Below are 27,127 nucleotides of genomic sequence, written 5' to 3' on the forward strand. Positions count from 1 at the left end.
AGTGTTTTTTAAAATAACTTTTAGGAACCCAAATTAAAGTTGAAACACACATGTTACTGTAGAGGTCAACCAGTCAACCCAGGCAGCCCATGGAGGAAGAGAGACAAGTCTGCATGGCTGAATTTACACTGTGCTCACATACAGAGGAGGTGACAGCTATTGGTGTGGCAAGTTTCTTTTGGCACTGGTTGTAAAAGCATACATAGTTTGGAAATATTCAAATGTGGAGATAGATTGTTTACCAATCATGGTCCTTGGTAGCAAACCAAAGAAGCTAACTAACTTGAGCAGAAAAGGAGTTTTCAGAAAATCAGGCTGTTCACAGAATGGATAGGAAGACTGGAGAGCTGGGCTCAAAAACTAGGTTAGGAAGCCACTGAAGTGAAGTCGCTCAGTCGTGTCCGACTCTTTGCAACCGCATAAACTGTAGCCTACCAGGCTCCTCTGTCCATGGGATCTTACAGGCAGTAGTACTGGAGTGGATTGCCATTTCCTTCTCCAGGGGATCTTCCCAACCTGGGGCTTGAACCCGGGTCTCCTGCATTGTAGACAGACGCTTTACCATCTGAGCCACCAGGGAAGTCCTATCACCATCTAAATTCAGCCATCTCTCCCATAAATAAATTCTCATTTTCCCTGTGTCTTTGCATCATTCCCTTAAGATTCAACACCATCCTCTGGTAGGAGAGGATTGCATGCATGCTAAGTCACTTCACTCGTGTCCAACTCTTTGTGACCCCACGGACATGGGGATTCTCCAGGCAAGAATACTGAATGGGTTGCCGTGCCCTCCTCCAGGGGATCTTCTCGACCCAGGAATTGAGCCCGCGTCTCTTGCATCTCCTGCATTGGCAGGCGGGCTCTTTATCACTAGCACCACCTGGGAAGCCCAGGAGATGATTGTCTGATTCTAAATCACCTATCTGTACCCCAGCCTGCCAACGAGTGATGCAAGAGACTGTCCATCACACCTTCAGCATCTGTGGTCCCCAAGGAACCCATGCTAACCCCCATCCAACAGGAAGAGCATTCAGCAAAGGACAACCGGTGTCCTCCCGAGTGTGCATGCCAGACACAGCCTTTTCTTCAATCTGTTTATGAACCTTCAGTTACCAAATGAGAGAGACACTGGGTCAGAGTGACAAGTCCATCCTCCCTATTGGAAAAGTAAATCCACACACAGGGCCTTCAGTGGGTGGCTTCAAAACGTCATCGCAGCCCCCAGGGAACAGCGCCGTCTTTCATCCACTGAGCATCTCCTACCCAGGATCTGGGCTTTCTGGTGCACAGGTTAGTCTCAAATGACAGAACCCACATTACCTTAGGAGGAGGTTTGCTCTGGCCTCACAGGGACAGAACCAAGTGAAATGTTAACTCAGAATCTTCATATCCTATGCTATGACCTGTTCCATAGGTCTTCGCTTTTCCTCTGATCTAAACTGGTGCTGACAGCAATGAAAAACTCTAGCCCACATTCTGGAAACTGCCTTTGGTCTCCTTTCCCCCCAGGGAATCAGGGAGTCCCTCAGTGAGACAGAAAAGAGAAGTGAAAGGCCTGAGCTGGCAGCATACACACATGCGCGGTGACATAAAGCCCTGCATCCAGGGCTGTGGTTTCCTCTGGGGAGGAGGTTGAGGACAGGGCTTGGGGAGGGGGTCACGGAGGGCTTCAGCACTTTTGTGAATGTTCTCTTTATTTAAATGTATCTTTTTATTTTTCAAGTTTTGGCTGTGCTGGGTCTTCATTGTGGCACGTGGGCTTTCTCTAGCTGTGGCGCATGGGCTCCGTAGTCGCAGCTCGTGAGGCTCTCTAGTTGTGACCCCTGGGCTTAATTGCCCTGTGGCATGTAGGATCTTAGTTCCCCGACCAGGGATCGAACCCCCTCCCTTGCATTAGAAGGCAGATTCCCAACCACTGGACTACCAGGGAAGTCCCTATTTAAATGTATCTGAATCCAGTTTGCTTGCCCAGTTACTCCTCTTACACCTGTTCTTCAATTCATGGAAACTTTAGTCCATGGACCCCCTTTATTTCTGTCTAATAGCTCATTCTCCTTTAGGCCTTCATGTACTTTAGAGGCCTCGCTTCCTCCATCCCCAGAATCAACCAGCATCTGCAAACCCATGTAACATGTTTGTATTCGAGCTGTAGTACATGTCCAAAGGTTACTTTTTTAACATTGTACTGCTGCTGCTGCTGCTGCTGCTAAGTCGCTTCAGTCGTGTCTGACTCTGTGTGACCCCAGAGATGGCAGCCCACCAGGCTCCCCCGTCCCTAGGATTCTCCAGGCAGGAACACTGGAGTGGCTTGCCATTTCCTTCTCCAGTGCATGAAAGTGAAAAGTGAAAGTGAAGTCGCTCAGGTTGTCTACTTGAAAGTTATACAGTTGTGTCCGACTCCTAGCGACCCCATGGACTGCAGTCTACCAGGCTCCTCCATCCATGGGATTTTCCAGGCAAGAGTACTGGAGTGGGGTGTCATTGCCTTCTCCGTTTAACATTGTAAGTGAATGTTATCATGCTATACATGTCCTTTTGAAACTGATTTTTTGTGTGTGTGAGATTTGCCTGTGTTAACAAGTGAAAATCTAGTTCACCCTCGCCGCTATGTGGTATTTTGTTATTTAAATAAACTACACTTCATTTTTTTTTAAGTATTTGAAGCAAAGAAGGTCAAGTGAAAATTTCTTAAAGGTACAGGTTGGGCACGTCAATGTTCATCACATTATTCTCTAGACTGTTATATGTGTTTGAAAGTTTTCCAGATCTAAAAAAAGAGGCAAGAGCGTGAAAAGTAGGGTCAGGAAATATCCCTTTTGGGTTCTGACTGCACTGCTTTGAGGCTTGATTCTAGAGCTAATCAGCCTTGAGAATAAAAATAAGCCTGGGAGGCTGGCCCCTTCTGTTTGCTTCTCATGGGACTTACCTCCCTGAGAAATGCTCAAAAGCCTTGACCACAAGCCGAGAGGAGTGTTGATTTGGGTGCGTGATTTGGAGTGTGTTGGTACACAGCCAAGGTAAAATAAACAGAATTGTCATGGGTCTGGTCATTTTTAGAAAGAAATTGGCAAGAGACCATTTCATGGAATGGCTGTGAAACACAATTTTAAAAATATTTACAACATACATAAGATATAAATAGTCCAAATGATAAATATAGGTCACGGTTTTGGCCAGGTCAACCTCTGATCTCCTTAACACTCTTAAATTTAGATAGATGGAAATTTCCCTTTTGTGGTACTTCCTGTACACTCCATGAGACTTCAGGTGGCCACTAGGTTTCTTCCTTCTCCAGCTCTGCTACTTTCAGAAAAGTGAGACTTTGGTAGAAATTGAGAGCTTTTGACCCATGGCCTGTATTTTTTCAGGGCCATCACTCAATTTTGCCATTAAACCAAAAGACCGTACTAGGTGAAACAAGAGACTCCTGGGGGCTAAAAGAAATTACAAATATGGAAGCAAGCATTGCCCAATTAGAGTGACCACAGTATCCCCTGGCACGGCCCATGCAAGGACTCCCAGCATCCCCAGTGTTAACTCTATGCATCCAGCCCAGGGGGCCCCGTTTGAAACAATTTTCATATCATGAGTCCTCCCCTTCCTCCAGCTTGAAGATGGGGCACTCTCCTTGGCAGCTGCTGGAGACCCAGGTGGTTCTGAGCCCCCGTAGTAGTCGGCCGCACTGACCTGCCCCTTCCCTCCCCACAGGGTATGACTTCTGCCAGGTCCTTCAGTGGTTCGCTGAGCGGGTGGACAGGATTATCCTGCTCTTTGATGCACACAAACTGGACATCTCGGACGAGTTCTCAGAGGCCATCAAGGCCTTCCGGGGCCAAGACGACAAGATCCGTGTAGTGCTGAACAAGGCCGACCAAGTGGACACACAACAGCTGATGCGAGTCTATGGGGCCCTCATGTGGTCCCTGGGCAAGGTCATCAACACACCTGAGGTGCTACGCGTCTACATTGGCTCCTTCTGGACGCAGCCCCTGCAGAACACTGACAACCGAAGGCTCTTCGAGGCCGAGGCCCAGGACCTGTTCAGAGACATCCAGAGCCTTCCCCAGAAGGCGGCAGTGCGCAAACTCAATGACCTCATCAAGCGAGCGCGGCTGGCCAAGGTAAGCTGGAGACCCCCAGCAGCAGCCTGGGCAGGGAGTCTTCCCACACGCACCTCAGGCGGAGGTTCTACTCCAGGAGCCTCAGGGAACAGGACATGGAAGGGTTATGAAGCAAGCCTGACAATCAGTATCTTCTTTAGATTCTGGCTCCTACCTCTGTGATCTTGGGCAAGTGACTCCTTTCCAAGCCTGACTCAGTCTATAAAATGGAACTAGTAAGAGCACATCCCAGGGTGCTTGGGAGGGTTGTGTGACCTGACTTGCAGAGTGCTTGACGTAGCACCCGGTACTTGGGGAAATGCATGCACTCACCACCTGGATGCTGCTGCTATGTTAGGACGGCAGGAAGATAACCCACCGAACCAGAGAAAGGTGGCGTTGGTGGGACCATTGGGGTGCCAAGGGACCAGCACTTGTCACCCTGTGCCTAAGGCATGGAGCCCTGCGTCACACGAGGGCACAGAGAGGTCACAGGAGGTTGGCTCAGCCCAGCTCACCAACTATGCCATTTCGGGAGGGGGTACACCATATCCCCATTCTGGGCTGTGGTCCCCACTCTCCAGCCTCATGGCTGAGCCTTTTAGCAGCCCCAGGAGTCTGTGCCTCCAGGTGGTGGGCAGTGATCTGACCACCCTCGTGTTAACAGCATAGTCTATTTTGCTGTGCCTCTGAAGAGAGGGGAGCATGTGACTCCTCTAAGAAAAAGTACAGGAAAAAAAAAAGGTTCTTTAAAAACTGTATGTACATTTCATAAAATGATAGTCCTCTAACACCTAATACCATAAGTGCCTCTAGAGTTTATCTAGTCCCAGTGATCATCAGAAGCACCCAGGAGCTTTAAGCAATGTAAGTTCCCAAGCCCTGCCCCAGAGCCTCTGATTGGGGGTAGAGTGTGTGTGTGTATGTGTGTCTGTCTGTCTGTCAGTCTGTGTGTCTGTGTGTGTGTGTAAAGCTCCCCCAGTGATTCTGATGATCAATCAAGTTTGGGAACCAGAGGTCTTTAGTGACAAAGAACTAAATTCAGCCCTCCTGGCTTCCAGCCTAGCCTTCTGCTTTGGTCTTGTCCTTTCTGCTAGAAGCAGTCCCAGGCTCTGCCTCTCCAGATCCCTGGTCAGGAGGCCTCATTTTTCCTTCAGCTTCTGATGGCAGAACCTGCGTCTCCCCACTTCCTCTTGCTGCACCACGAGGGGCTTCTGCTCTGGCCTAGGGGCCCACAGGCCAGCCTTCTAGAGTCGACCATTACTTTGCCTACTAAGGTCAACAGCACCCTAGGCCAGGGCTGGGCAGCCTAGTCAGGTGAAGGAGGAGGCGCCAAACTCCCCTCTTCAGAATGGTGAGCTGTGAGTGCCCAGGTGTAGACAGTGTGCCCTGAGAAGGGACCTGGCTGGGGTGGGGAGCAGGGAGGGCTCCACTGAGGGTGACCGTCGTGCAGGTGACCAGCCGTCCAGCCCCTCCTCACTGCCTGCATGCCTGTGCGCTCCAGGGCAGCATCCCTCCTGGCTGCGACCAAACACCCCGCTGGCTGCGACCCCGCCCATCATCCCTGGATGGCTCTTTCCTCTTGCTCCCCCTAAGGCTTTTTCACACCCTCCACCCATGTTCCGCTGATTTGCAGTCACCTGTGCTCCTGAGTCACAGCTCTCTATCTTTTCTTCTCATACAAGCTGCTTCCTTCCCGGAACAGCCACTTTTGTTCCAGTTCTGCAAGGCTTGTAAATCCACTAATTTACAGCTCTCCTGAGATGATTTCCCTCCCTGGCTCAGTGGCAGGAAGTCTGTTTTTGCCCAGTGAGTGACCCCCTGGTATGTGGTCTTTCTCTTCTCTAGCTGATATAACTGAACTTCACCTTCAGGGTATGTAATACCCAAAATGATTGTATAACCAAGGCTGGTAAATGATGTCATAGCCTTTGCAGATCTCAAGATCTTTTAAACTATTTTTAAATGCCCATGGACTTTTTTTTTTTTTTTAATTTACCAGGCATCGCTGAGGGCCTGGTAACTCAAGATGCAGCTATGTTTGATCATATAAATAAATAAAAGGCAAAAGGCTCACTGGGAGTGCCAAGCGCATGGGATTTTGCTGCCATCCTGGCACCTTGAGCCCTGTGAAGGGGCTGGCGTGGCCTGGGTTTAGAGGCACAGAATGCTGCTGTGCCTGACACGGGAATAATGAAAGCCCTTGTGTAGAGGCAGGGGGTGGGGGCAGGGGGCAGTCAAATTGCTGAGCTTACTTCTAGGAAAAAAGCTTGTCTTCTTTTTTTTTCTTCCTAAGAATAGTATCTGGCTTGTTCCTTTTCATAAAGGAAAATGTTTGAAGTACGGATGTTTCCAGCCTGAGCTGTGCCAGTGTGTTCCTGGGGCAGCACCAGGCTGGCAGGGGGGCAGGAAACAGTCTCAGGCAGAGAAGCTGAACTCAGCACAATAGCCTTGACCACTAACCAGTGCCATGCACTTCATACACTGTCTGCAGTTTTATGTTCCATTTGTGAACTTGTTGCTGAAATGGACAAGGGGTCACCTGAGCTTTACGCTATGAAGTGTGCCTGTTTCATAAAAATGCTCTTGGGTTTTGATATATTCATCTCTCTTTCTCCTGATCCAGCTTTCCTTTGGCAGGCCAACCTTGACTGAGGGTCTGTAATGTTCTAGAAGCCCCATGATTTGCATTGCATGTGTTATTTCATCTGATCCTGCCCACAGTATGCAGAGTTGGACATTCATTTCTCATACAAGGGAAATGAAGCTCAGAAAGGTGACCTGACTTAGCCAGGACTTCCCAGCCTGAAGTTGTAGATTCAAACTCCAGTGGGCCTGACTCCCTGGTCCGGAAAGCATTCACCTGAAATGCAGCGTGGACAGCATCTGTTGGTCTTTACTATGCCCTAGCTTTCTGCATTAATCTGTCATTCTGACTATTCAATAATATTCTCCATCCACATAAACCCTACAAAGTTTAGAAGTTTGTCAAGCTGTGATTTTGAAAGTATGCAAAGGATAAGATTCCAGATGTCACCTGGCAGGTGTCAGATCTGTATTGGTATGTTGTTGTTTAGTTGCTAAGTTGTATCCCACTCTTTTGTGACCCCATGGACTGTAGCCTGCCAACTCCTCTGTCCATGGGGTTTCCAAGGCAAGAATACTGGAGTGGGTTGCCATTTCCTTCTCCAGGGGATCTTCCCAGGGATTGAACCTGCATCTCCTGCCTTACAGGCAGATGCTTTACCACTGAGCCACCAGGGAAGCTCTGAGTTGGTGGGTGGAGTGTTTCTATTTATAGACCACCATAATTAGGTAGAATTAGTGGCCCATCCAGAAATAAAAGCCAGAAATGGCATTGTTAATGTCCTGCTGAGTTCTGCAGTAATCCAAGTATCATAAATATGACATTTCCCATAATATGAAAAATGGCACTCTTACTAAAGATCTCTTGAAACTTAATGATTTCCCTACTTTTTCTATTTACATTTTTTCCCCCAGTCCTTTATTTCAAGGAACAGGAAATCTTTAGAGTGGGTGTTTTGGTTAGCCTCAAAGAGTATATATCTTATGATATCAGTAGACATCTTTCTTTGAAGACTGTTCATAATCTCAGATGCCAGTCAAGTTTCATTTCATGATTTTTTAGAGTAATCTGTTTGGGGAAAGCCCCCACCAAAGGTTTAGAAGATAAGAATTTACTTTTATCCAATATCATTAAAATAGCCAAGTTAAATAAAGTTCACGGACTTTCCTGGTAATCCAGTAGTTAAGACTGCCTTCCAATGGAAGGGGTGCAGGTTCGATCCCTGGCTGGGGAGGTAAGATCCCACATGCCTGGCAACAAAAAAACCAAAGCATAAAAGAGGAGCAATATCATAAAAAATTCAATAAAGACTTGAAAAACTTGGTCAATGTAAAATTTTTTTTTAATGAAATAAGGTTCAAACTCTAAATCACAGTAGTTTGTGGGATAAATGCACAAAGATAAAAAGCAAGGCAAGTTTACTGTAGGACCCCACCTTTTATAAAGACACTGCTCACGAATAGGAAAGGTTCCCACCCACTTGGAGACCTTTGTTCAGTAAAAAAAAATGAGTCAACGTTTGAGGAAGGAACAAACTAAAAATGAGAAAGGAAAGGAGAGGTCAGTGGTTTGGGGCATTTAGTATAGTTCTGTGGAATTTAGTTTTGTCTTCAAAGTGTGTTCTCCTCTTCATCATATGTGGCTTGGAGGACTGAGCTTTCCAGTCTGTCTGTACCGCCCATTCCTTCTGGGGGCGAAATTAGACATTTGGAAATTCGCCACATGGACCCAAGCTAAGTTATGTAAGAATCATTCTACGAGGGCTGGTAGCTGTCCCTTTGATGCTTAGTCTTCCAGGCGGTGTTTAAAAATAGCTCAGTCAGCAGCCTCAAGCTACTGGGGGTGTGTCAGTAGCTTGAGTCCTAGCTTGAGTCCGCACACACAGGGTAGCCTATCTCTTTGAAGGCTGACTCAGATGACTGGGTGGGCCCCTCGCATCCCCTTTAAGGCTCTTCAGAATCACATCCGCTATTGGTTCCAGCTTTGATTTCAACAGAATAAGGAACCCAAGTGGGAGCCAATCAGCTGCATCTTGAAGCCTCACACTTACTATCTCATGGGTTCATCTTCCAGGTCTTCAGTTTATGAACTAAAGTTTTTATATCATAATAAATCCACTTTTAAAATGCGCTGATCCCCACAGGTTAAATGTTCTATGCAGGTTTCCAGCTGGACCTGCAAAGGTGCAGATCTCTATCAGGTCATATTAAACCTGGGCGACCCTGAGGTTTTCCATGCAGAACCATGTTTCCTGGCCTGACTGGCTCCACATCGCTCACCAGTATCCAGATTCCATAGACCTTTCCATTCCTACTGTCCATGCGTGTTGCAAGCTTCCCACACTCACTGCTGCGATTGCCCTCCAAGCCCACGGTAGTTACAGCCAGTATCTCTCTGTGTAAATGCTTCTCAGCATTGGATATACAAACACTTGTTACTGGACGTAGTTCATGAGATTGTGGCAGAGTATAGATGTGAACTATAAATCCATGTTCATTTAATCCATCTTTCTCTGCTCATTATTAGCCCAGAAAAAAAAAAAAAAACCTGACATTTTGAGCCATTTGGCTTACCCTTGGTCATCACCATTTGATGAGTAGGGACTTTTCTAGTTTTATACAAGGGAAAGGGTGAATTGGACAAGATAAAAACGTTCAGAAGTTCAACAGGGCTCAGTGCCATTTGCTTGTGAATGAAGAACTTGAAACCCAGATTAATCATGTTACTATTTAAATATGGAGAGTTTATTCATTGTTCTGTAAGGACAAATTAGCCACAAGCCACCTCTGGTGTTACTACCCCTCCAGCTACAAGTATCTGGTCATTGATCAATTAACATTTTTACTCCTCTTTCTCATGGACAAAGTGCTTTCAAATACATACTCTCTCTTGATTCTCATAACCACAAACCTGTGAGGTAAGGATTGTCAGCTCCATTTTGTGGGTGAGCAAGCAGAGGCCAGGGAAGGGACAGCTCACCCAGAGTTGTCCAGTGAGCGAGTGGGCAGCAGTGGCCTGACCCAGCCTCCCAGAACGAGGTCCCATCCTGCCCACCTCTGCTTTATCCTATTCCTCTTCCTCTTGATTAATTTTCTCTGATTATAAACAACAAAGAGTCAGACTGTCTCTACCTCCTTCTGAGGACCCTCGCCAGATCTGGCCCTCGGTCCTGTGTTATTTGGGGACACACCTTTGGACACATTAGGGCAGGAGGGAGCTTTTCAAGTTGAGTGGGGATTTCAGCCACCCTGGCTGCCCCTTGTTTACGATGGGCTCTTAGAAACTCACAAGACTCAGTCCTACTAGAAGACTGCAGTCTTTACTGACATCATGTGCCATAATGCATCCATTTCTTTGAGTCTGGGGAGAGAAGAGTACGTGATCTTTCCAAAGCTTCCCTGTGAGTTAGGAACAATCAGAAGCCAAACCTCAAAGTTGTTCCATTGGACACAGTTTGGTGTAAATTCCAGATTTCAGCAGCATCAGTACAATTTTTCATTCACACCCAGAAAAAGTAGTTAACAAAAAGTTGATTCTGTAAGGTAGGGAATGAGGCAGATGAATGCTACTGCCAGCTGGGCATCTCCTAACTAGTTGTATGACCTTGGGTCATATGAATTTCCTGGAACCAGGAATTCAATCAGTTTAAAGGAACCCCTTCTAGATTTAATACTCTGTGATTCTAAGGATTGTAATTTGCCTCATAACATGATAATCTTCTTAAAGGCAGGGCCCATGCATCGAATCTGACCCCGGGTTATTGTCTTAGGATGCCCAGGGAAAGCCAGGAGGGGGCGACCATGCAGAGCCAGGACAACAGGAGACTTCCCCAGAACAGGCCAGTAGAGCTTCCTGGAAGTGGAGGTTGAGGCTGAGAGCAGCGTGTAGCATGAGCAGGTCACCTGCGGTCACGACTCAGGTAATGCCAGACAGGTGGGAGGAGGCGGGCCCTGAGGCCTGGCATCCAAGGGTGGCCCATTATCCAGCAGCCTTAGTCATCAGCAGTGAGCACCTCGAGGGCAGGGATGGAGAGCAGGCGGCAGGGCGGGGAGAGCTGTGGCAGGGGCATATCGCCTGCAGCCCAGCCCAGGGAACACAGGCCCCTGGGGATCAGGCGGTGTTCAAGAACAAGGTGCCAGTCCCATGGACTGGGTGGAGAGTCAGCCTTCCCTGGACAGGGCCCTGGCAGCTGCCCCAGATGTGGGCTCTGGGAAGGGGTCTTGGAAAGATGCCCTTGTGGATAGAAGGCTGAGCAGGTGGGGGTACTTGCTCCTTTAGCTGGGAGGAACCTTCAAAGCAGGGCAGGTGGAGAGAGGGGTCCACAGGTCCAGAGGTTCCAAGAGGGCCAAGGCCAAGGAAATAATGCAAGGACAGCTGGTGACAGCTTATTCTTCCCAGGGGAATGTGACAACCCCTCCAAGTCCTTTGGAGCTACACAGGCCCTCCCCCGCCCCATCCAAACCAAGCCAGGTATTCACTAATCCAGCCAAGGAAATTACCTGTCTTACAAGTGTTAATACTTATTCATCATATCTTCAGGAATGCAGTTAAAGCCCATGATTCTAAATAAAAGGATTCCCAAACCTTGGATTTCTCTAGTTATCTTGAAGAACTGTGCGAATATTTTAAGTTGTTTTAATTTGAAAAGTAAGTAAGTTTACCAGTGACAGGAAGGTGTAAAAGCATCTCTCCCAATCTATTGTTGCTGCTGTTGTTGTTCAGTTCCTAGGTTGTGTCCAACTCTTTATGACCCCATGGACTACAGCACATCAGGCTTCCCTGTCTTCCACTGTCTCCCAGCGTTTGTTCAAATTCATGTCCATTGAGTCGGTGATGCTATCCAGCCATCTGTCCCAGTCATACTTGCAGAAATAGCCAGGCAGCACAGGGTGTGCTTATGTTAAAATGACCTTTATACAGGAGGAGAAGTTAGCGTTGTCTGGTCCAAACATGTCAGCATTTGCACTATGCACGCACTTTAGTGTTCAAATCTTAGCAAAATGTTTTTGGCTGTGCCTGGTGTATATCCATACACAGAGGCCCTCAACTGAGCCATGGAATGTATCTGCTTACCCCCTCTATTCAATTTTCATTCTTCCACAAGATTATAGCAGGCATCTGTTTTCTTTAATAGAATTTTCCATAGCTACATAGTCATTTTCTTTTTGTAATCACTGCCTTGTTTCTCATCTTTTCTTATTTATTTTCTTGGCTTCTAAATTACTCTGTAGAATTCTAGATATACAAAGAGAACCTTATGAGCGTTTTTTAACATCCTAAAGTTGGAAATCAGTAGAAGGGTGGAAATTTTAGGGAAGGAGGTGACACAAGCCAAGCAGAGCCCTCCCATCGGAATTCACCACCCTTTGGGTAACAGTGCCAGGCCAGCTAACCCTAAGTGACCAAGGTTTCTGGGGCTCCCCCATCATGTACTAGGTCTCCCTCTCCCACAGGGCACTTCTGTTTTCCAGCCTGGTCCTAGGCAGCTGGTCTTGTGCCGAAATGACTTCAGTGATCTTGAGATCTAAACTGTCTGAAGGGAAGTTATGGGAGTCCTCATCTCACTGTTCACTGGGCACAGATTTCCATGCCCATCAGCCATTTCCATCAGCCTCAGCTTCATTTCCTGGTGCTCCTATATACCAGCCCTGGTGAACCTTTCTCTTAGGTTGGTCACCAGAACCAGGCTGTTTCCCACCCAGCACCCCCATCCCTTTCCACCAGGTTCTCACCCTCCTCCTGTCCCAAGGACCATGGCCCTTGGGGTGCCTGTTATGTGTTACGATGCATAAAGATGCCATCTTGTTTGCATCTCTGTTCTAAATGGCACATCCTCACTGACATATACCCCTTCAGGTACATGCCTACATCATCAGCTTCCTGAAGAAGGAGATGCCAAGTATGTTTGGAAAAGAAAACAAGAAGAGAGAACTTATCAGCAGGTTGCCAGAAATCTACATTCAGCTACAGCGAGAATACCACATCTCTGCAGGGGACTTCCCCAAGGTCAAGGCCATGCAGGTACGGAGGCCCATCACAGCATCACCGGTGGGGTTGGAGGGTCACTGCCACCTGGTCCCGCTGGTTTCTGGGTACACATGTGGGTTTCGTGGTTTAGAATGGAGGAGAACGCAGTGTTTTTGTCTTCCTAGTAATCCATGATTATAGGCGCCTGTGAATAAAGCAGAAATTGCCTGCCTCCTGAAACATTTAAACAAAAAGGGGAAATATTTCAAAAAGTAAATTAAGCTTGCCTGAAAAAATCCTCTGAATAGCTAGCTTCCTTAGGCTGTGTTCAAGGTTGTTTTACACTGAGGTGGTACCTCTTTTATTAGAATCCCAGAGCCTTTAGGGAATTAGAGCTGAGAGTGACCTTGGAGGTCAGTTTCAGGGGGCCTTCTCAAACCGGCCCTCCCCAGCACTGCTCCACGTGATTATGTGCTTGGGCAGTGTTGCCGCTGTAGGCTCAGGAGCCCAGTGAGAAGCCATGGTGGGCTGTGGCCGTGGCTGGAGTCCACTGGGGACAGTGAGCTGTGCTCACTGAAGGTTTTCCTGAAAGGTCAGCTTCAGGCAGCCTTTGTCCTAATTTCAGAGTCTCACTGTGTTGTCTGGGCAGGCCCAGATGACTCCGAGCAGATGCTGCCACCCTGGCCTGACCAATATGTCCACCTTCTGGCAGTGGTGTTTGGTAACCGCTGATTTCAACACTGACCTTATCCTCCCTACCTGCGAGGAGGGAGGCCAGTGAGGCCGCCCCATCTGGCTCCTCAGAGAGCTGGACCATCTCCTTGTCTGGTACAAGGACCCATCTGCACTGGAGGCCACAGTCCTCTCTGGAAAGCAGGCAACATGGTTCAGATTCCTGCAGCCAGCAGCCAGTAGTAACTGGAACAAGTGAGGCAGGCAGGCCAGGTGAAAGGAAACCAGGCCATCCACCTCTTATTTTCTCACATTTGATAGAAATGTGGGTTCTGAGGAATATGTCTCTACCAAGAGGAAGAGAGTTCTGCAAGTGCGATGAGAATCTGTGGGGCCCACGGCAGGAGCAGATTGGGGAATACCTACTCCCTCCTCAGTGGGGAGGCCCTGTCCTCCCGGTGGTCACTGCCCTATGAGAGTGCAGATCTGGATGGTTCATGAGAAGCTGGAGATCTGGATTTGTTTGTGAAGGCCCCTGGTTTTCAGATTTTGGCTCTGAATTTCAAAGAACACTACCTGGGCCAAAGAGAGCTTACAACGCACTGGCCACACCCTGGAGACTCTGGGCCTGTGAGCCTCGGGCCAGCCTGCAGGGGGGAGGGGGATGGGAGGAGGAGGGATCGGTAGTGGAGGCAAGATCAGGCCTCAGGAGGGGCAGCGTCAATCCTGAGGGGTTTGTTAATGTTAACTCTCTATATATAAAGTACATGCTAAATTTGGAGTGGGTTACACTTACTGTTGCAATGCCTGGGATCAAGGTGAATGCATCTGGTAGATAAGATCTGGTCAACAATGGTCTAGTCAGCTTAAAAAATATATAGAAATATATATATACATATATATATATATTTTTTTTAAGTGAAATTGTTACTCCTGTACTGAGATGATGGATTGGATTTTTTTTTTTTTTCTCGTCACAAGATGGCTAATTTGAGGGTTCCTGGGGCCTCTTCCTGAGTAGGTTCTGCTTTAACTGGGTTATGCCCTGCACCCCATGACCAAACTGAAGGACAGCTGTTCCCTTGCGTCCTTCAGATACTTTGGAAGGGAAATCGGTCTCTTGACTAAACTGGTAGCTGTGAGTAAATACACTGTGTGCACAGTGGCCTAACGGGGCGTCCAAGCTTTGTCGTCTCCTGAGGCTCCTTCGATGCCCCACCCACAAAGCACTGCTCCCGAGACCCGAAGGCTTCCTGACAGGCCCCCCTGCCTGTCCCCGGGAAACTTCCGTACAGAGCAAGTGACCTTTGCGACCAGAGCTGCTCCTGAGCATGCTCGCCTGGGCCTGGCCAGTCAGAGGGCCACCAGGCCTCTCTGAGCTGGTCACCAGGGGCAGTCCCCCACCTCAGGTCTCAGGAGCAGCCACCGCCCACGTAGCTGGGTGACATAGGAAGGACCTGAGCCTCCCCTGAGAACCCTGTGGTCAAGCCCCACCCCAGGCGCTTTAGCACCATCACTGGACACCTGGGGGGCCTGTCACCTGTGTTCTTTTATGCATTCACCTAAGAAAAGTAAGTCTACTATGGCCAATCACTGTTCTAGGCCCCTGGAATAAACCAGTGAGTAAACAGCAAAAAATAAAAATCCTTGTCCCCCCTACAGAGGTCCAGTCTGGGTTACAGCCTGTGCTGCTGTGGCTGTGACTGGCAGTGACATTTTGACAGCAAAGCCCTTTGTTGGGCCATATGCTCCTTGTTACAATATATGTGTCTTTGAGCTTTGGTATAATTAATTTATTCAGTGTCTTATTTAGTGCCTCCCATAGAACGCTGTTACTCCATGAAGCCAGTGACCCGTGTCCTTTTCTTGGCCATATCCCCAGCTCCTGGGGTATCACAGGCACTCAGCAAGTATGTGTTGAGTGAGTTAATAAGTTAGTGTATGTTTGTTTATATTGTAGCAGGCTCTAGGGTAGTGAGTTTCTCAGACCCTGATCTAGACCTGACTCTCACAGGGCTTATAGACCGGTGGTTTCTGGAGCAAACTCCTGGAAGGTGGCCAAGGATTCTTCCTTGGGAAGCCAGCTAGGCCTTGATCGCGTCACCCCAGTCCTTCAGGGAATCCCCAAGAAACAAGGCAGGCCTGAAGCCCGAAGGGCACGCTTACTACACAAGCTAGTTTGCCGTCAACCAGGAAGCTCTGAGGGTCTGGGTGTGGGTCAGGGCCTCTGAGCATCTATCTTTCCAGTCACAGACAGTCAGCCTTGCTGTGTATGGACAGTGCAGGGGCAGAAGGTTGGAGATGATTATGGTTTTGGCACATCCCAGGGTCTCGCAGAGAGCTCACCGGGGCCAGCTTTAAGTCTCTGCTGTCCCTGTGCTCTCATGGACCAAGCTAGGCAGGGTGACTCTTCTCCGTAGCCAAGAGCCAATTGTATTTTGCAGGCTTTTGCCTGGTGGTGGGGGAGGCCAATGACCTGCAGTGCACCTGCCTGCCTGGGGAGGGAATCTGATTTGCTGCAGCAGCATGTCCAACCATGCTGCAGAATGAAGGGAGCAGTGGCAGGACCACCTTGATGGGTGGTACAGTTATCCTTCTTGGAGAACAGGGCCTTACAGCTGATGTTTAGCTGCCAAGCTGTGTCCCACTCCTTGGAGAACTGGTCCCCCACAGCTGATGAGTTGGCAGCATTTCAACAGCAGAGGGCAGCAGAGCCATCCCTACCGCCCCAACCCTCCCAGGGGTTTCCAAAATGCTTCTGGTACATGCTGGAAGTGGGTGGGTAGGGGAGAGCCCAGCGAAAGCTGGGCTGGGACTGATCTTTGTCTCTTGGGAGGGAGTTCCAGGATCCCAGGCTTGGTGGCTTGGATGGATACAGTTGTTGATGGGTAAATCTTTATAAATTCCCCAGTATACGTTCATCCCAATAACAAGTCTTGGAGCTACCCTGGGGAGGGCAGGGATGGCGTGGTTTAACTTGGACCGCACCCCATCCCCAGCCAGGACTGGGCAGGCGGGTACAGCACACATGAGCATAGAGCTTACTTCCTTTGTGCCCTCCAGGGCGGGAATGGCTGCTGCTGCTGCTTCCTGTCGACCTCTGCAAATATGTGGCCATTTCCCCTGGCATGTTTTCCAGGGATTTGCAGCCTGAATCCACGTCCCCTGCAGGCGGGTGGAAAGTTTGGGCGGGCACCACCCTCGTTCGTCCGCTTGGCCAGACACAGAGGCTCTGTGTGCGCCCAGAGCTCAGGCTCATTCATGAGGAAATAGGGTAGGTGTTGTGCACTCAGGGGAATCCAGACTTGTTTACCCCAGCAGCACTGGGATTTTTGTGTAGGCTGCCTGCTTTCTCTTCTCAGTCCCCTTGGCTGACCAACCGAGATGCCAGCAGCAGGAGCCCAAAGTGTTGGCAGCATCATTTGCTGCTGATGTTAGGGTGACATGCAGGTGACTGTGGTCTGTCAGTGAGGATGGAGGACATGAAAACTGGAAGGTACCTTAGAAACCAGACCTGTGCTGACTCACTGCGCTGAGCTGAGTGCAGGCTGCTGGCCAGGTGTCAGCCCAGCCCAGCCTGCTCGGACAGCCATAGAGCGTGCTGCTGAGAAGAGTGTTGGAGGCGCCTCTCCTGAGATCTGCCAGCTCTGTCCCCTCCACCATCTGAAGCTCAGGACTCCACTTTTGAATAACAGCACAGAATGTCTGCCCTGCCAACATACCCTTGAGACCCCAATTTTGATTCTCCACTGAAAACAACCTAAATGTCCAGCTACGTGGAACAGGATAAAGGAGGAAGGACCCAGCTATACAGTTCATTATCATGTTGCTATTAAGAATAAGGTTGTGTATTTTATATATAGTGGTGTTATTCCCATTCTCCTAATTTATCCCTTTCCCTTCTTCCCCCTTGGTAACCGTAAGTTTGTTTTCTATATCTGGAGTCTGTTTCTGTTTTGCAAATAAGTTCACTTGTATTATTTTTTGGATTTCACATATAAGTGATATCGTATGATATTTATATTTCTCTTAGTTCATTTAGTATGATAATTTCCAGGTCCATCCTTGTTGCCACTAATAGCAATATTTCATTCTTTTTTGTGGCTGAGTAATAACAAGATTTTGCTGTAGAGCACAGGGAACTACATTCAATATCTTATAACAACCTATAATGGAAAAGAATCTGAAAAAGGTTATGTATATATAAAACCGAATCACTTTTTTATACACTAACACAATCTCGTAAGTCAACCATAGTTCAATTTTAAAAATTAAATCAGATAAAATTTTAAATTTTTAAAAAGGTTGTGTAAAACTGATATCATAAAAAGGTATGATACATTATTTCTTTAAACTGCAGGTTGTTAAATAGTTTTGTCTTATTTCAACTAAAGAGTGTGTGTGTGTGTGTTTATTAAAATGGCTATAAATGTATCCCCCCCAAAATGTTAGCAAAGGTGGTTGCTGGGTGATGGTATTATAAGTGATTTAAGATATTTTTTGCTTACTAGTTTTTCCCGTTATTTACAATGAAAGTGTGGTATTTATGATGACACAGAGTTGCATTTTTTTTCTAACTGCCTGTCCCATGACTTCTGTCCAGAACAGTCAGGTCCGAGGGGTATGTATGTGAAAGCTCTTGCCCTCGGGAGTCTCCCTGCCTCGTGTCCAGAAAACCACACCCCTGGATGGCCCCTCCCTGGCCCTCTGGGATTGTCCAAACAGAAATACTTCACATAGAGCCCAAATAAAAACCACCATATCTGGAATTCTTTGCATTTATTTGGCAGAACTGCTGTAAAAGACATTTTCACTAGATTTTTCAGGCCCCTTTTAAAAATCCCCTGAGTGACTCTCACAGTTCAGGACCAGAGAGGATTTGTCTCTTGTGATAACCAGGTGGTTTTTCCCCTCCTACAGCAAAGGGGTATGATCCCTGGGCCCCAGCCAGGGCAGCTGAGGAACATAGCCTTTCACAGTCTTCATTGTCTAATGTGATGGTTCCTTCGCTCTTTCTTTCAGTTTCTTGTCTTTTCCCTTTGTTAGTGACTTTATTCTATTTTATGTTATCATTATTTCACTGTAAGCTAAGTCAAGCCCTTTTTGAAATATGAGTTCCCTGAAGGCAGAGACTGTGGCTTTTCATATTTAAATTCCTGAACAGGGCCTGGCATGTAACAAATGGTCAGTAAATGTTGGATTAGATGGATGAATGGATGGATGGATGGATGGATGGGTGGAAGGAAGGTGAGTAACCAAGGAAAACCAAAGCAGGAAGGACTGTTTCTACAAAGCCATTCACAGAACCTCTGTGGCATCTGCAGTCGGTTCCCGTCCTGGCCAGGTGATTGCCACATCCACTAGAGCCATCTCCAGACCCTGTGCTCTGCTCCACCAGCCCTCCTGGGAGATGGAGCTGAGACTCACCCTCATCCCACTAAGACCTCTCAGCTCTGTTGGCTGCATTTGTACTTGCCCTTCCCATCCCTGGTGACTCAGATGGTAAAGAACCTGCCTGCAATGCAGGAGACCTGGGTTCAATCCCTGGGTCAGGGAGATCCCCTGGAGAAGGGAATGGCAACCCACTCCAATATTCTTGCCTAGAGAATTTCATGGATAGAGGATCCTGGCTACAGTCCATGGGGGTCGCAAAGCGCTGGACATGACTGAGTGACTAACACTTGTCATCCCTCCTCTCTCTCACCAGTTTCAACTTTTACATATTTGTGCCGTAAACTATTTTTTAACTGGTCACCATAATCTTTCGGTAATCATTTTTACTTAAATAGGTTCTACGGACAGCTCTATCACAGCTTCACGTTACAGCACTAAGAGGCTAGCTGAGTGGCAGGAGGCCTGGGCTCTGGTCTTGACTCCGCCAGTACATCCCTTGTGGTCTCTGTAGGTTACTGATACCTGCCCTTCCTAACTCTGAGCATTGTTGTAAAGATCAGCTGAAGTATGTAAGGTGTGTAAAATTCTTTAGAAGCTAAAATACTAGATCTCTAGAGTGCTTAAAAATAAAAAAGGCAGGGTGAAGGAATTTTGTCTCAAAGTCCTAGGGGTTCACTGTCCCTCATGCTGTTGCTAACCTCGGTCAGCTACTGCAGGAAAGCATTGCATCCCATGTATCTTGCCTCTTGTTCCAAAAGCCACTCCTGGTGAGTTCAGATATGGGAACCATAGCAAAGAGAGAGCTCTGGACAGCCCAGTGTAGGGGCTTCTGGCTTTAAGGGATCATTTGTCCCCTCCAGCTACCCCTCTCCTTGTTTGCTTCCTGCAGAAGGGCTTTAACCAAGTCTGTGGTTTCTCCTTTTCCAGGAAAAGCTTGAGAACTACGACTTCACCAAGTTCCACTCGCTGAAGCCCAAGCTGATTGAGGCCGTGGACAACATGCTGACCAACAAGATCTCATCGCTGATGAACCTCATTAGCCAGGAGGAGATGAGCATGCCCCCGCCGCTCGTGCAGGGTGGCGCCTTCGACGGCACGGCCGAGAGCCCCTTCAACCAGGGCTACGGGGAGGGCGCCAAGGAGGGCGCCGATGAGGAGGAGTGGGTCGTGGCCAAAGACAAGCCTGTCTACGACGAGCTCTTCTACACCCTGTCACCCATCAACGGAAAGATATCAGGCATCAACGCCAAGAAGGAGATGGTGACCTCCAAGCTGCCCAACAGCGTCCTAGGCAAGATCTGGAAGCTGGCTGACTGTGACGGCGATGGCATGCTGGACGAGGAGGAGTTCGCACTGGCCAAGCACCTCATAAAGATCAAGCTCAGTGGCTATGAGCTGCCCAGCAGCCTGCCCCCCCATCTCGTGCCGCCCTCCCACAGGAAGTCCTTGTCCAAGGCCGACTAAGGGGCAGACCACGCACAGGGAAGGCAGTGTGGGGCGGGAATCAGGGCAGCCTGGGCCCAAGGCCCACTCTGTCACCAGCTCACTGAGTGACCCTGGGCGAGACACTGCCTGCCCTGTGCCTCAGTTTCCCCATCTGTAGAATGGGAAGGGCAGACACTGGACCCTAGATCAGGTCCTTTTACCTTAAAATTCCCTGAGTTTCTATTAAAATACTGGGGAGAGGGGATGGATATGAAGTTTGAAGGGTTGAGAACAAAGGGAGATTCTAGGAAGGCTTCCAGGAAGTCCTTGGAAGCCTGGAGAAACTCGGATATGGAATCCCAGGAACCACAGGGAGTGAGCTGGGGGCACTGCTAGGCTCCACTGAACTGTTCATTGTTATGAGCCCAGCTCTCCCTCAGAGAGCAACGGGAGGCAGCAAAGACCAGCTTATTTATTTTGTTCCCTGCTTAATTTAGAGTGGAAAAAAAAAAAAAACAGCAGAGGTTTCTGTTCTCTCCAAACCATCTACCAAAGAGAAGAGGGCTGCCCCGGCTTTGAGGGAAGGACACGCCTTGTCTGCACGTTCCCGTCCCTCTGCTGGCCAGCGGAGCAGGCAGCCAGGCCACAGGGAGTGTCCCCCACAGCATCCACTGGCCGGCCTTCCCAGGGCTCCCCCAACCCAAAGCCTTCCCAGCAAAGTTGTATTTGGTTAGAAATTTGGAACTCACAACCTTTACTAACCCCTGGCGAGATTTCTAGTATTCTAGTCACATTGAAATCTGAAGATGAGCTTTACTTGTCTGTCCAATCGTTTGTAGCAAAGACTATTTAAACTAGAGGAAGAAAAGAGGTGGCTTTCCCCAGTCCTCAGTTAGCGTGGTCACATGTCTCCAAGGCTCTTTGGTCGATGACAGGATTTAAATTCAGCAAAAACATGGCTTGGTGCATGTCCTGGCCCTGTGGACACAAAGGGAGTGAGGGGCCTGCCCACCCTCACTGGCTAGAAGGCAGAAGAAGTCGGTCTACTAGTGTTAGAAACTATTTTTGTAACAAGAAAATGGGCATTTTTATCATGTCCAGTTTTTAAAATACAGTTTCTGTATAAAGGGTAAAGGCCTTTATGCAGAAATAAGATGGAATCTCTCATATAAAGCCTTTTCTTCAGAATCTATGTGGTTCGTACCATGGGTGCCTCATGAGGCAGGGTTTGGGCACTTAGCTGTACATCAGCTCCTGAGTGTTCTCTCTCCCAGGGCCCCTGTGTGAACCTCTCTGGACCACTCACCCAAACGCCTGTGGCAAGTGGAGATCAGCCTCTATGTGGGCTCCAGCTGCGGGATGCAGGTGGCTTTCCATGACCATTACTTATGCAGTAAGAGAGACATGGTATTTCATCACTATTGTGATGGCCACATAGCCTGGAACCTGCCAGCACCAAAAATGAAGGCAATCCAAACAGCCCCACCCAAGTCTTCCCAAAACCACATTTTTTTTCCCCCCTGATGTTATCAAGGGCAGAACTGCAGGTTTAAAAACATTTATTTTAGAGAAACATTTACCCAGATGCCAGCCCTCACGCTCCCTAGCTTACTTTCTAAATAATTTAGCTTTAAGAGAAGTAAATACATAACATGGTTTTAGTCTTAATGAGCACTTTGAAATTAATTAGACACATAGAAAAGAGACATTTGTAATTCCAGTACTGTAATCTGAGCAGATGGTTCTGTAAACACCTGAGGACCACCCAGGCATGTGAGCACAGTTGATTCCAGCAAAGGACAAGATTGAGAGAGGAGGAGAGAGAGTTCATTTGTCCAGAGGTTTGGAGATGCCAGAGTTAGCTGATTTCCACTCAGATTGATCCTGCTATGTTCAGCTGTCGTATATAAAGATAAATATATACACATATGTCCTGAGTATATATTTTTGACACTTGTTAATGTGTGTATATGTAGATTTTGTCTATATACTGACTTAGAGGAATATTGTTTTAGAGTAGCTGGAGAGGAGGTGTTTCTGATGCTATGAGGATAGAAACATCTCATGGGTAATCCCCACCCCACCACCCCATGACCTCTGGCAGGAGACCATCTATCAGCTAAATGCTGAGAAAAAAATGAAGAAAAAGGAATTTGTGTGTCCATTTTTGTTAATATCTTCTTTAAAAACCTGAAGTCACTCATCGTGAAAAGTTGATGGGAAAGAAAAACACTGGAAACTATTAGGAATGGCAGCCAAGTGAGGACCCTCATCTCCCCAGGACCTGCACAGAGTTCCTTGAGTCTGGATCCAAAACACCCGTTACCCCCTGGCCATGTGCAGCAGGGCTGGTAACACAGACCCCTCAGGATCTGGACACCTTGGCCGACTGTGTTGTCCTCCCAATACCACCCGACTGTCCAGGAGCCCCCTCCCTAGAGCACTCACGGATGGCTGGGGGTTGGAAGCAACTGAACTCTAGAACTCTAAAACTCTCCATGCTGTCTATGACTCCACAGAAGAAAACCTAAGAATCTCAAGTCTGTTTTGTGTACAGCTCATGATCACAGAGTTCAGCTCTGTGGCCACACGCTGATGTCCAGCCTGCTTGGCGTCCTGCGTGGATTCTTTGCTCGCCACATGCTTGGATGGCCCGGTGAGGGTGGTGGGGGGCACTCTTCCGTGGCGAGGGCCGTGCATTCAGTTGGCTTTTGCTTCTCTGGGGCTGAACTTGCTTCTCTGGAACACTTGTCATCGTGCAACAGGAACGCTTGGATTGAGGGCTGTGGCTCCTCCCACAGAGCGGTGGGCCTTAAGGAGTTGGATTCTTACTCCATATCATGGGACTGGTGTCCAGCTGGGTCAGAGAACGTGTGAGAAGAAGCCAAATGCCTTGTGCTCTCCTCCAACCCCCACTCCGCTTACAGGCCCACAGGAAAGGCCTCAGCAGAGCCCTGGCCCCACTGCTCCAACCACGGCCCTTCCCTGTCCACTGGGTCTCAGCAGCCGCCCCTGTAACACTGGGGGTGTCTTGTGCTGGAATCCACCATGTAGGATGGGGTTTAACCACCAGAGTCATGGCTTGACAGCCACCACCGGGACCTTTCCACTTGGCAGCTCTGCTCCTTCCTGATGCCCAGAGCAATGCCACGGACAGATTGCCTTGGAGATAACGAAAGCGTTTAAAGAGGCACTGTTTATTTCCTCCATGGAATGTGGCGGAAGAGTAACTTTCTTAGGACAGATAACCACTGCGTTTTTTTTCCAGGTAAACATGGGCCGAATTTAAGTGTACCAGGCGACATGTTAATTAGCCAAAAAATGCTATTAATACACAATGCTTCTATTTTTTTTGTAATCTTGTTTCAAAATGTCAAAAAAAAGACAGTCTACTGATCAATAAACTTCTGAAAAAAGTCACTTTTTCCCGTTGGCTCTGGTTTTTCAGTGACTGTGTGCCAGTTGTCTTGGGAATAAAGCAGGCATCCCTTGGAACCGTTCTGAAACGTGGCAGAGGAGTTAAGGGATGGGCGTGCCCCTTGGCATACCATCCCTGTGACCCTTGTCTCGCATGTTCTCTAGGTGGGAGATGGGGGCTTCTTCAGCAGGAAAGCAGCTCCATCTGATGTGGGCAGAGGCCAAGTCTGGAAGCAGGCACTGAGGGAGGTTTATGCACCGACCAAGAGTGACTGGAAGCCAAGACTGGAAGGGACCGTCAAGGAGACTCTTCTGAGGCCGGGGACGGGGCATCACTGGGCCTCTGTAGCACTGAGGCTGGCCAGACACCTGAGGGTGCCGTAGTGCTAGGATGCAACTGGCACTGCTCTACCTCTTGCCATGCCCAGCAGGTGCAGAGCACCCATAGTAGACATCTGGAGTTTTCACACTGGCTCCCACCTACCCTTTTAGTGATCCGGGCTGGAATTTCCTTTTACAGGCCACTCTCTACTTCCCCACCGTCAAACTGAACGGTGAAGTTTGGGGAGACAGATCCCACTCCTCCTTTCCAGGATGAATCCTGATTGGCTGAGCCAATTAGAGTATTTCATCTACCTGGTCACAGAAATGGTTCACAAATTGACATGTGATTATGAGAGGTCCCTCAGACTTCTGTTCCAACTCTCAGGAAGATGTTCTGTCTTCTGAACCGTGCAGTTCAAAGAAGTGAGCCTATTGGCACAATATAAATAGCTGTGAGAGAAGTGCCCAGTGGTGCTGGAGGATTTAGGCTGGCAGCAACTACCCCAGGGAGCATGAACATGAAGGAGGCATTGAGAAAGGCAAAGGAAATCCAAACCTGTGGTGGCATCATCTGAGCTGCTGGATCAAACCTCACCTAAAGTTCTCCTCCTGCCAGACTTTCCAGTTACATGGACCAGTATGCTACGTTTATATTGTGTAAGCCCATTTGACTTGAAACTTCAGTTACTTGCAATGCAAACATTCCAAATCTGTACTGACCAACAGGATTTGGACCCAGGGGCTGCAGTCAGTCACAGCCCAAGAGAAGCTGGTCCTGGCATCACGTACAGTAGCTTTATTACAGTTGAACTTGGGAAAAAGATGAACAGTTTCCTAACAACCTACCCAACAACCTCAAATACAACCACCTCTGTTGAGATCTGTGTGCAAAGGGCCGTGCAGCTCCACCCTGTCCTCTGGTGCTCACATCACATGCGACGCCTGGGCCAAGGCTCTTAATGGGAGGTGAAACAAACTTACAGAGGCAGGAGGAAGAGGGACTTCCTAGAAGGAAAGGATTTCTTTTTAATATCAAAAATTATAATTGTACAATATTGAAAAATATAGAACAAAATACAATTATTGGAGGGAAATTGCTCTACAATATCGTGTTGGCCTTTGCCACACATCAACCCAACTCAGTCACAGGTATACCTGTCTCCTCCCTCCTGAAACCCGTCCCATCTCCCACTCCATCCCACCCCTCTAGGTTGAGCTCCCTTTTTTAAACAGCGAATTTTCACTTGCTCTCTATTTTACACATGGTAATATGTGTGTATTTCTATGCTATTGTCTCAATCCGTCCCACTCTCTCCTTCCCCTACTGTGTCTACAAGTCTGTTCTCTATGTCTGCATCTCCCTTGCTGCCCTGCAAATAGGTTCATCGGTACCATCTTTCTAGATTCCACATGCATACATTAATATATAATATTTGTTTTTTCTCTTTCTGACTTACTTCACTTTGTATAATAGACTCTGAGCTAATCCACCTCATTAGGACTGACTCAGATGCATTCTCTTCATAGCTGAGTAATACTGTATATATGTACTACAATTTCTGTATCCATTCATCTGTCGGTGGGTGTCTAGGTTCCTTCCATGTCCTTGCTACTGTAAAAAGTGCCACAACAAACATTGGAGTACATGCGCCTCTCAGTTATGATTTTCTCCGAGTATATACCCAGTAGTGGGATTGTTGGATCATATGGTAGTTCTATTCCTAAATTTTTAAGGAATCTCCATACTCTTCTCTATAGTGGCTGTGTCAGTTTACCTTCCCACCAACAGTGCAAGAGGGTTTCCTTTTCTCCATATCCTCTCCAGCATTTATTGTTTGTAGATTTTTTAAATGATGGCCATTCTGAAAGATGTGGAGGTGATACCTCATTGTAGTTTTGATTTGCATTTCTCTAATAATGGGCGATGCTGAGCATCTTTTCATGGGTTTGTTGGCCATAGGAAAGGTTTTTAACTGGGGCTGTTATGAGACTGTGGACTGTGGGGCGCAGAAGAGACATTCTAAGCTGAGATAAGAACTGATGCTCAGATGTGAGCAGGAAGCTCTGGTCCCCACCTGGCAATGGGGAGTCTTGCTCTGTGAAGGCATGGTGGGCTGGGCATAGGCTGACATGGAGACAGGGTGCTGTGACGGGGACCTGCAGGGGCAGTGGGAGTAATCGGGTGGCGGTGCCCTGTGGAGTGCCTGCTTTTGGGGCATAGCAGTGACATCTGTTGGTGCCTGACTGGACCTGAGACAACAAGGAAGCTCAGGTTCATCCCAAGTGCTGGGAAGCCAGTCAATGGTAAGAGGGACCTCCCAGGGAGAGGACAAGGATGGAGGCTCCTCTTAGATACAGGGGATCTGCCCCACCACCCAAGGGCAGCATGCCCCTCACTCCCAGCCACAGGCTGAGGTTCAGGTGTAATGGATCCCACCCAGCTCTGAAGGGCAGGCTGTAGCCCCTGACCCTCTCACTGGCCTGGACTGTGAGGGACGCCTCCCTCAGGATGGTTGCTGGGCTTCAGGGTGGATGAATCTAGATACACAGCCTAGCCCCGTGACTGTGAGCAGACAGTCCTGTGAAGCCACCTGAATAAGAACTTGCTCTCCTTGTGTCGTGCAGTCCACGGTTGCAGCGGGAGGTAGGGGGTTGGAGAGAGGGGCTGGCTGGCTCCCCCACAGCCCCTGCTTCGGAGCCTTGGGCCCAGCCAGAGCCCAGGGAGCACAGGTGCTGGGGCCTCGCTGGGGCCCCAAAGAGTGAACACCGTATCTCTGACTCTGGAGGAGATTCTTTCATTCCTACAGGCAGGCTCTGCAGGTGTGGGTTACCCCTTTTCAGGGGGAGCCCCCTTCAGAAAGTGGCCCCCAGGTGGAAGGGACCCCGTCACGCAGCCCTGGTCTGGATTGCCTGTGTTTCCATCAAGCCTGGAAAGCCCAGCCCTGATCCAGCGCTTCCCTGTGGTCTGTGCTGAGTCGAGGGTGTGGGGGCTGTGGCCCCACAGGCTCACTCGCATCTCCGGCCCTGCAGGTGCTCACAGAGAGGCCCTGCTGGGGTGCAGAAGGGCAGCCTCAGCCTACGGTGTGGGTGCAGAAGCTCTCTGACCAGAGGCTCTTGAACCCAGACTGCAGCGCCCCCACCAGTCTGGAGCTCCCACCAGAAGCCAACTCGAGACCATCCCGTCTCTTGTGTCTTGGGCACAAGGACTCCACCCAATACTGAAGGCCTTAGCAGCAGGGAG

At 48.5% G+C, this 27,127-nt stretch overlaps 1 protein-coding gene across 1 annotated transcript in view; it reads left to right on the forward strand.

The window, feature by feature from the left end:
• EHD4 (EH domain containing 4) overlaps nt 1-23,565 on the forward strand; it is an 88,518-nt gene extending 64,953 nt beyond the window's left edge. Inside the window, exons 4-6 of the mRNA XM_086321814.1 lie at nt 3,709-4,121; nt 12,544-12,708; nt 19,648-23,565. Coding sequence (XP_086177940.1) covers nt 3,709-4,121; nt 12,544-12,708; nt 19,648-20,184 — 1,115 coding nt within the window. The 3' untranslated portion in view covers nt 20,185-23,565. The remainder of the gene's footprint in view (nt 1-3,708; nt 4,122-12,543; nt 12,709-19,647) is intronic.
• The last annotated feature ends 3,562 nt before the right edge of the window (nt 23,566-27,127 follow it).

Source organism: Bos grunniens, chromosome 10 (assembly GCF_055505025.1).
Source record: "Bos grunniens cultivar Pamir isolate PY7600 chromosome 10, Bosgru_T2T1.0, whole genome shotgun sequence".
In the NCBI taxonomy this organism is placed as follows: domain Eukaryota; kingdom Metazoa; phylum Chordata; class Mammalia; order Artiodactyla; family Bovidae; genus Bos; species Bos grunniens.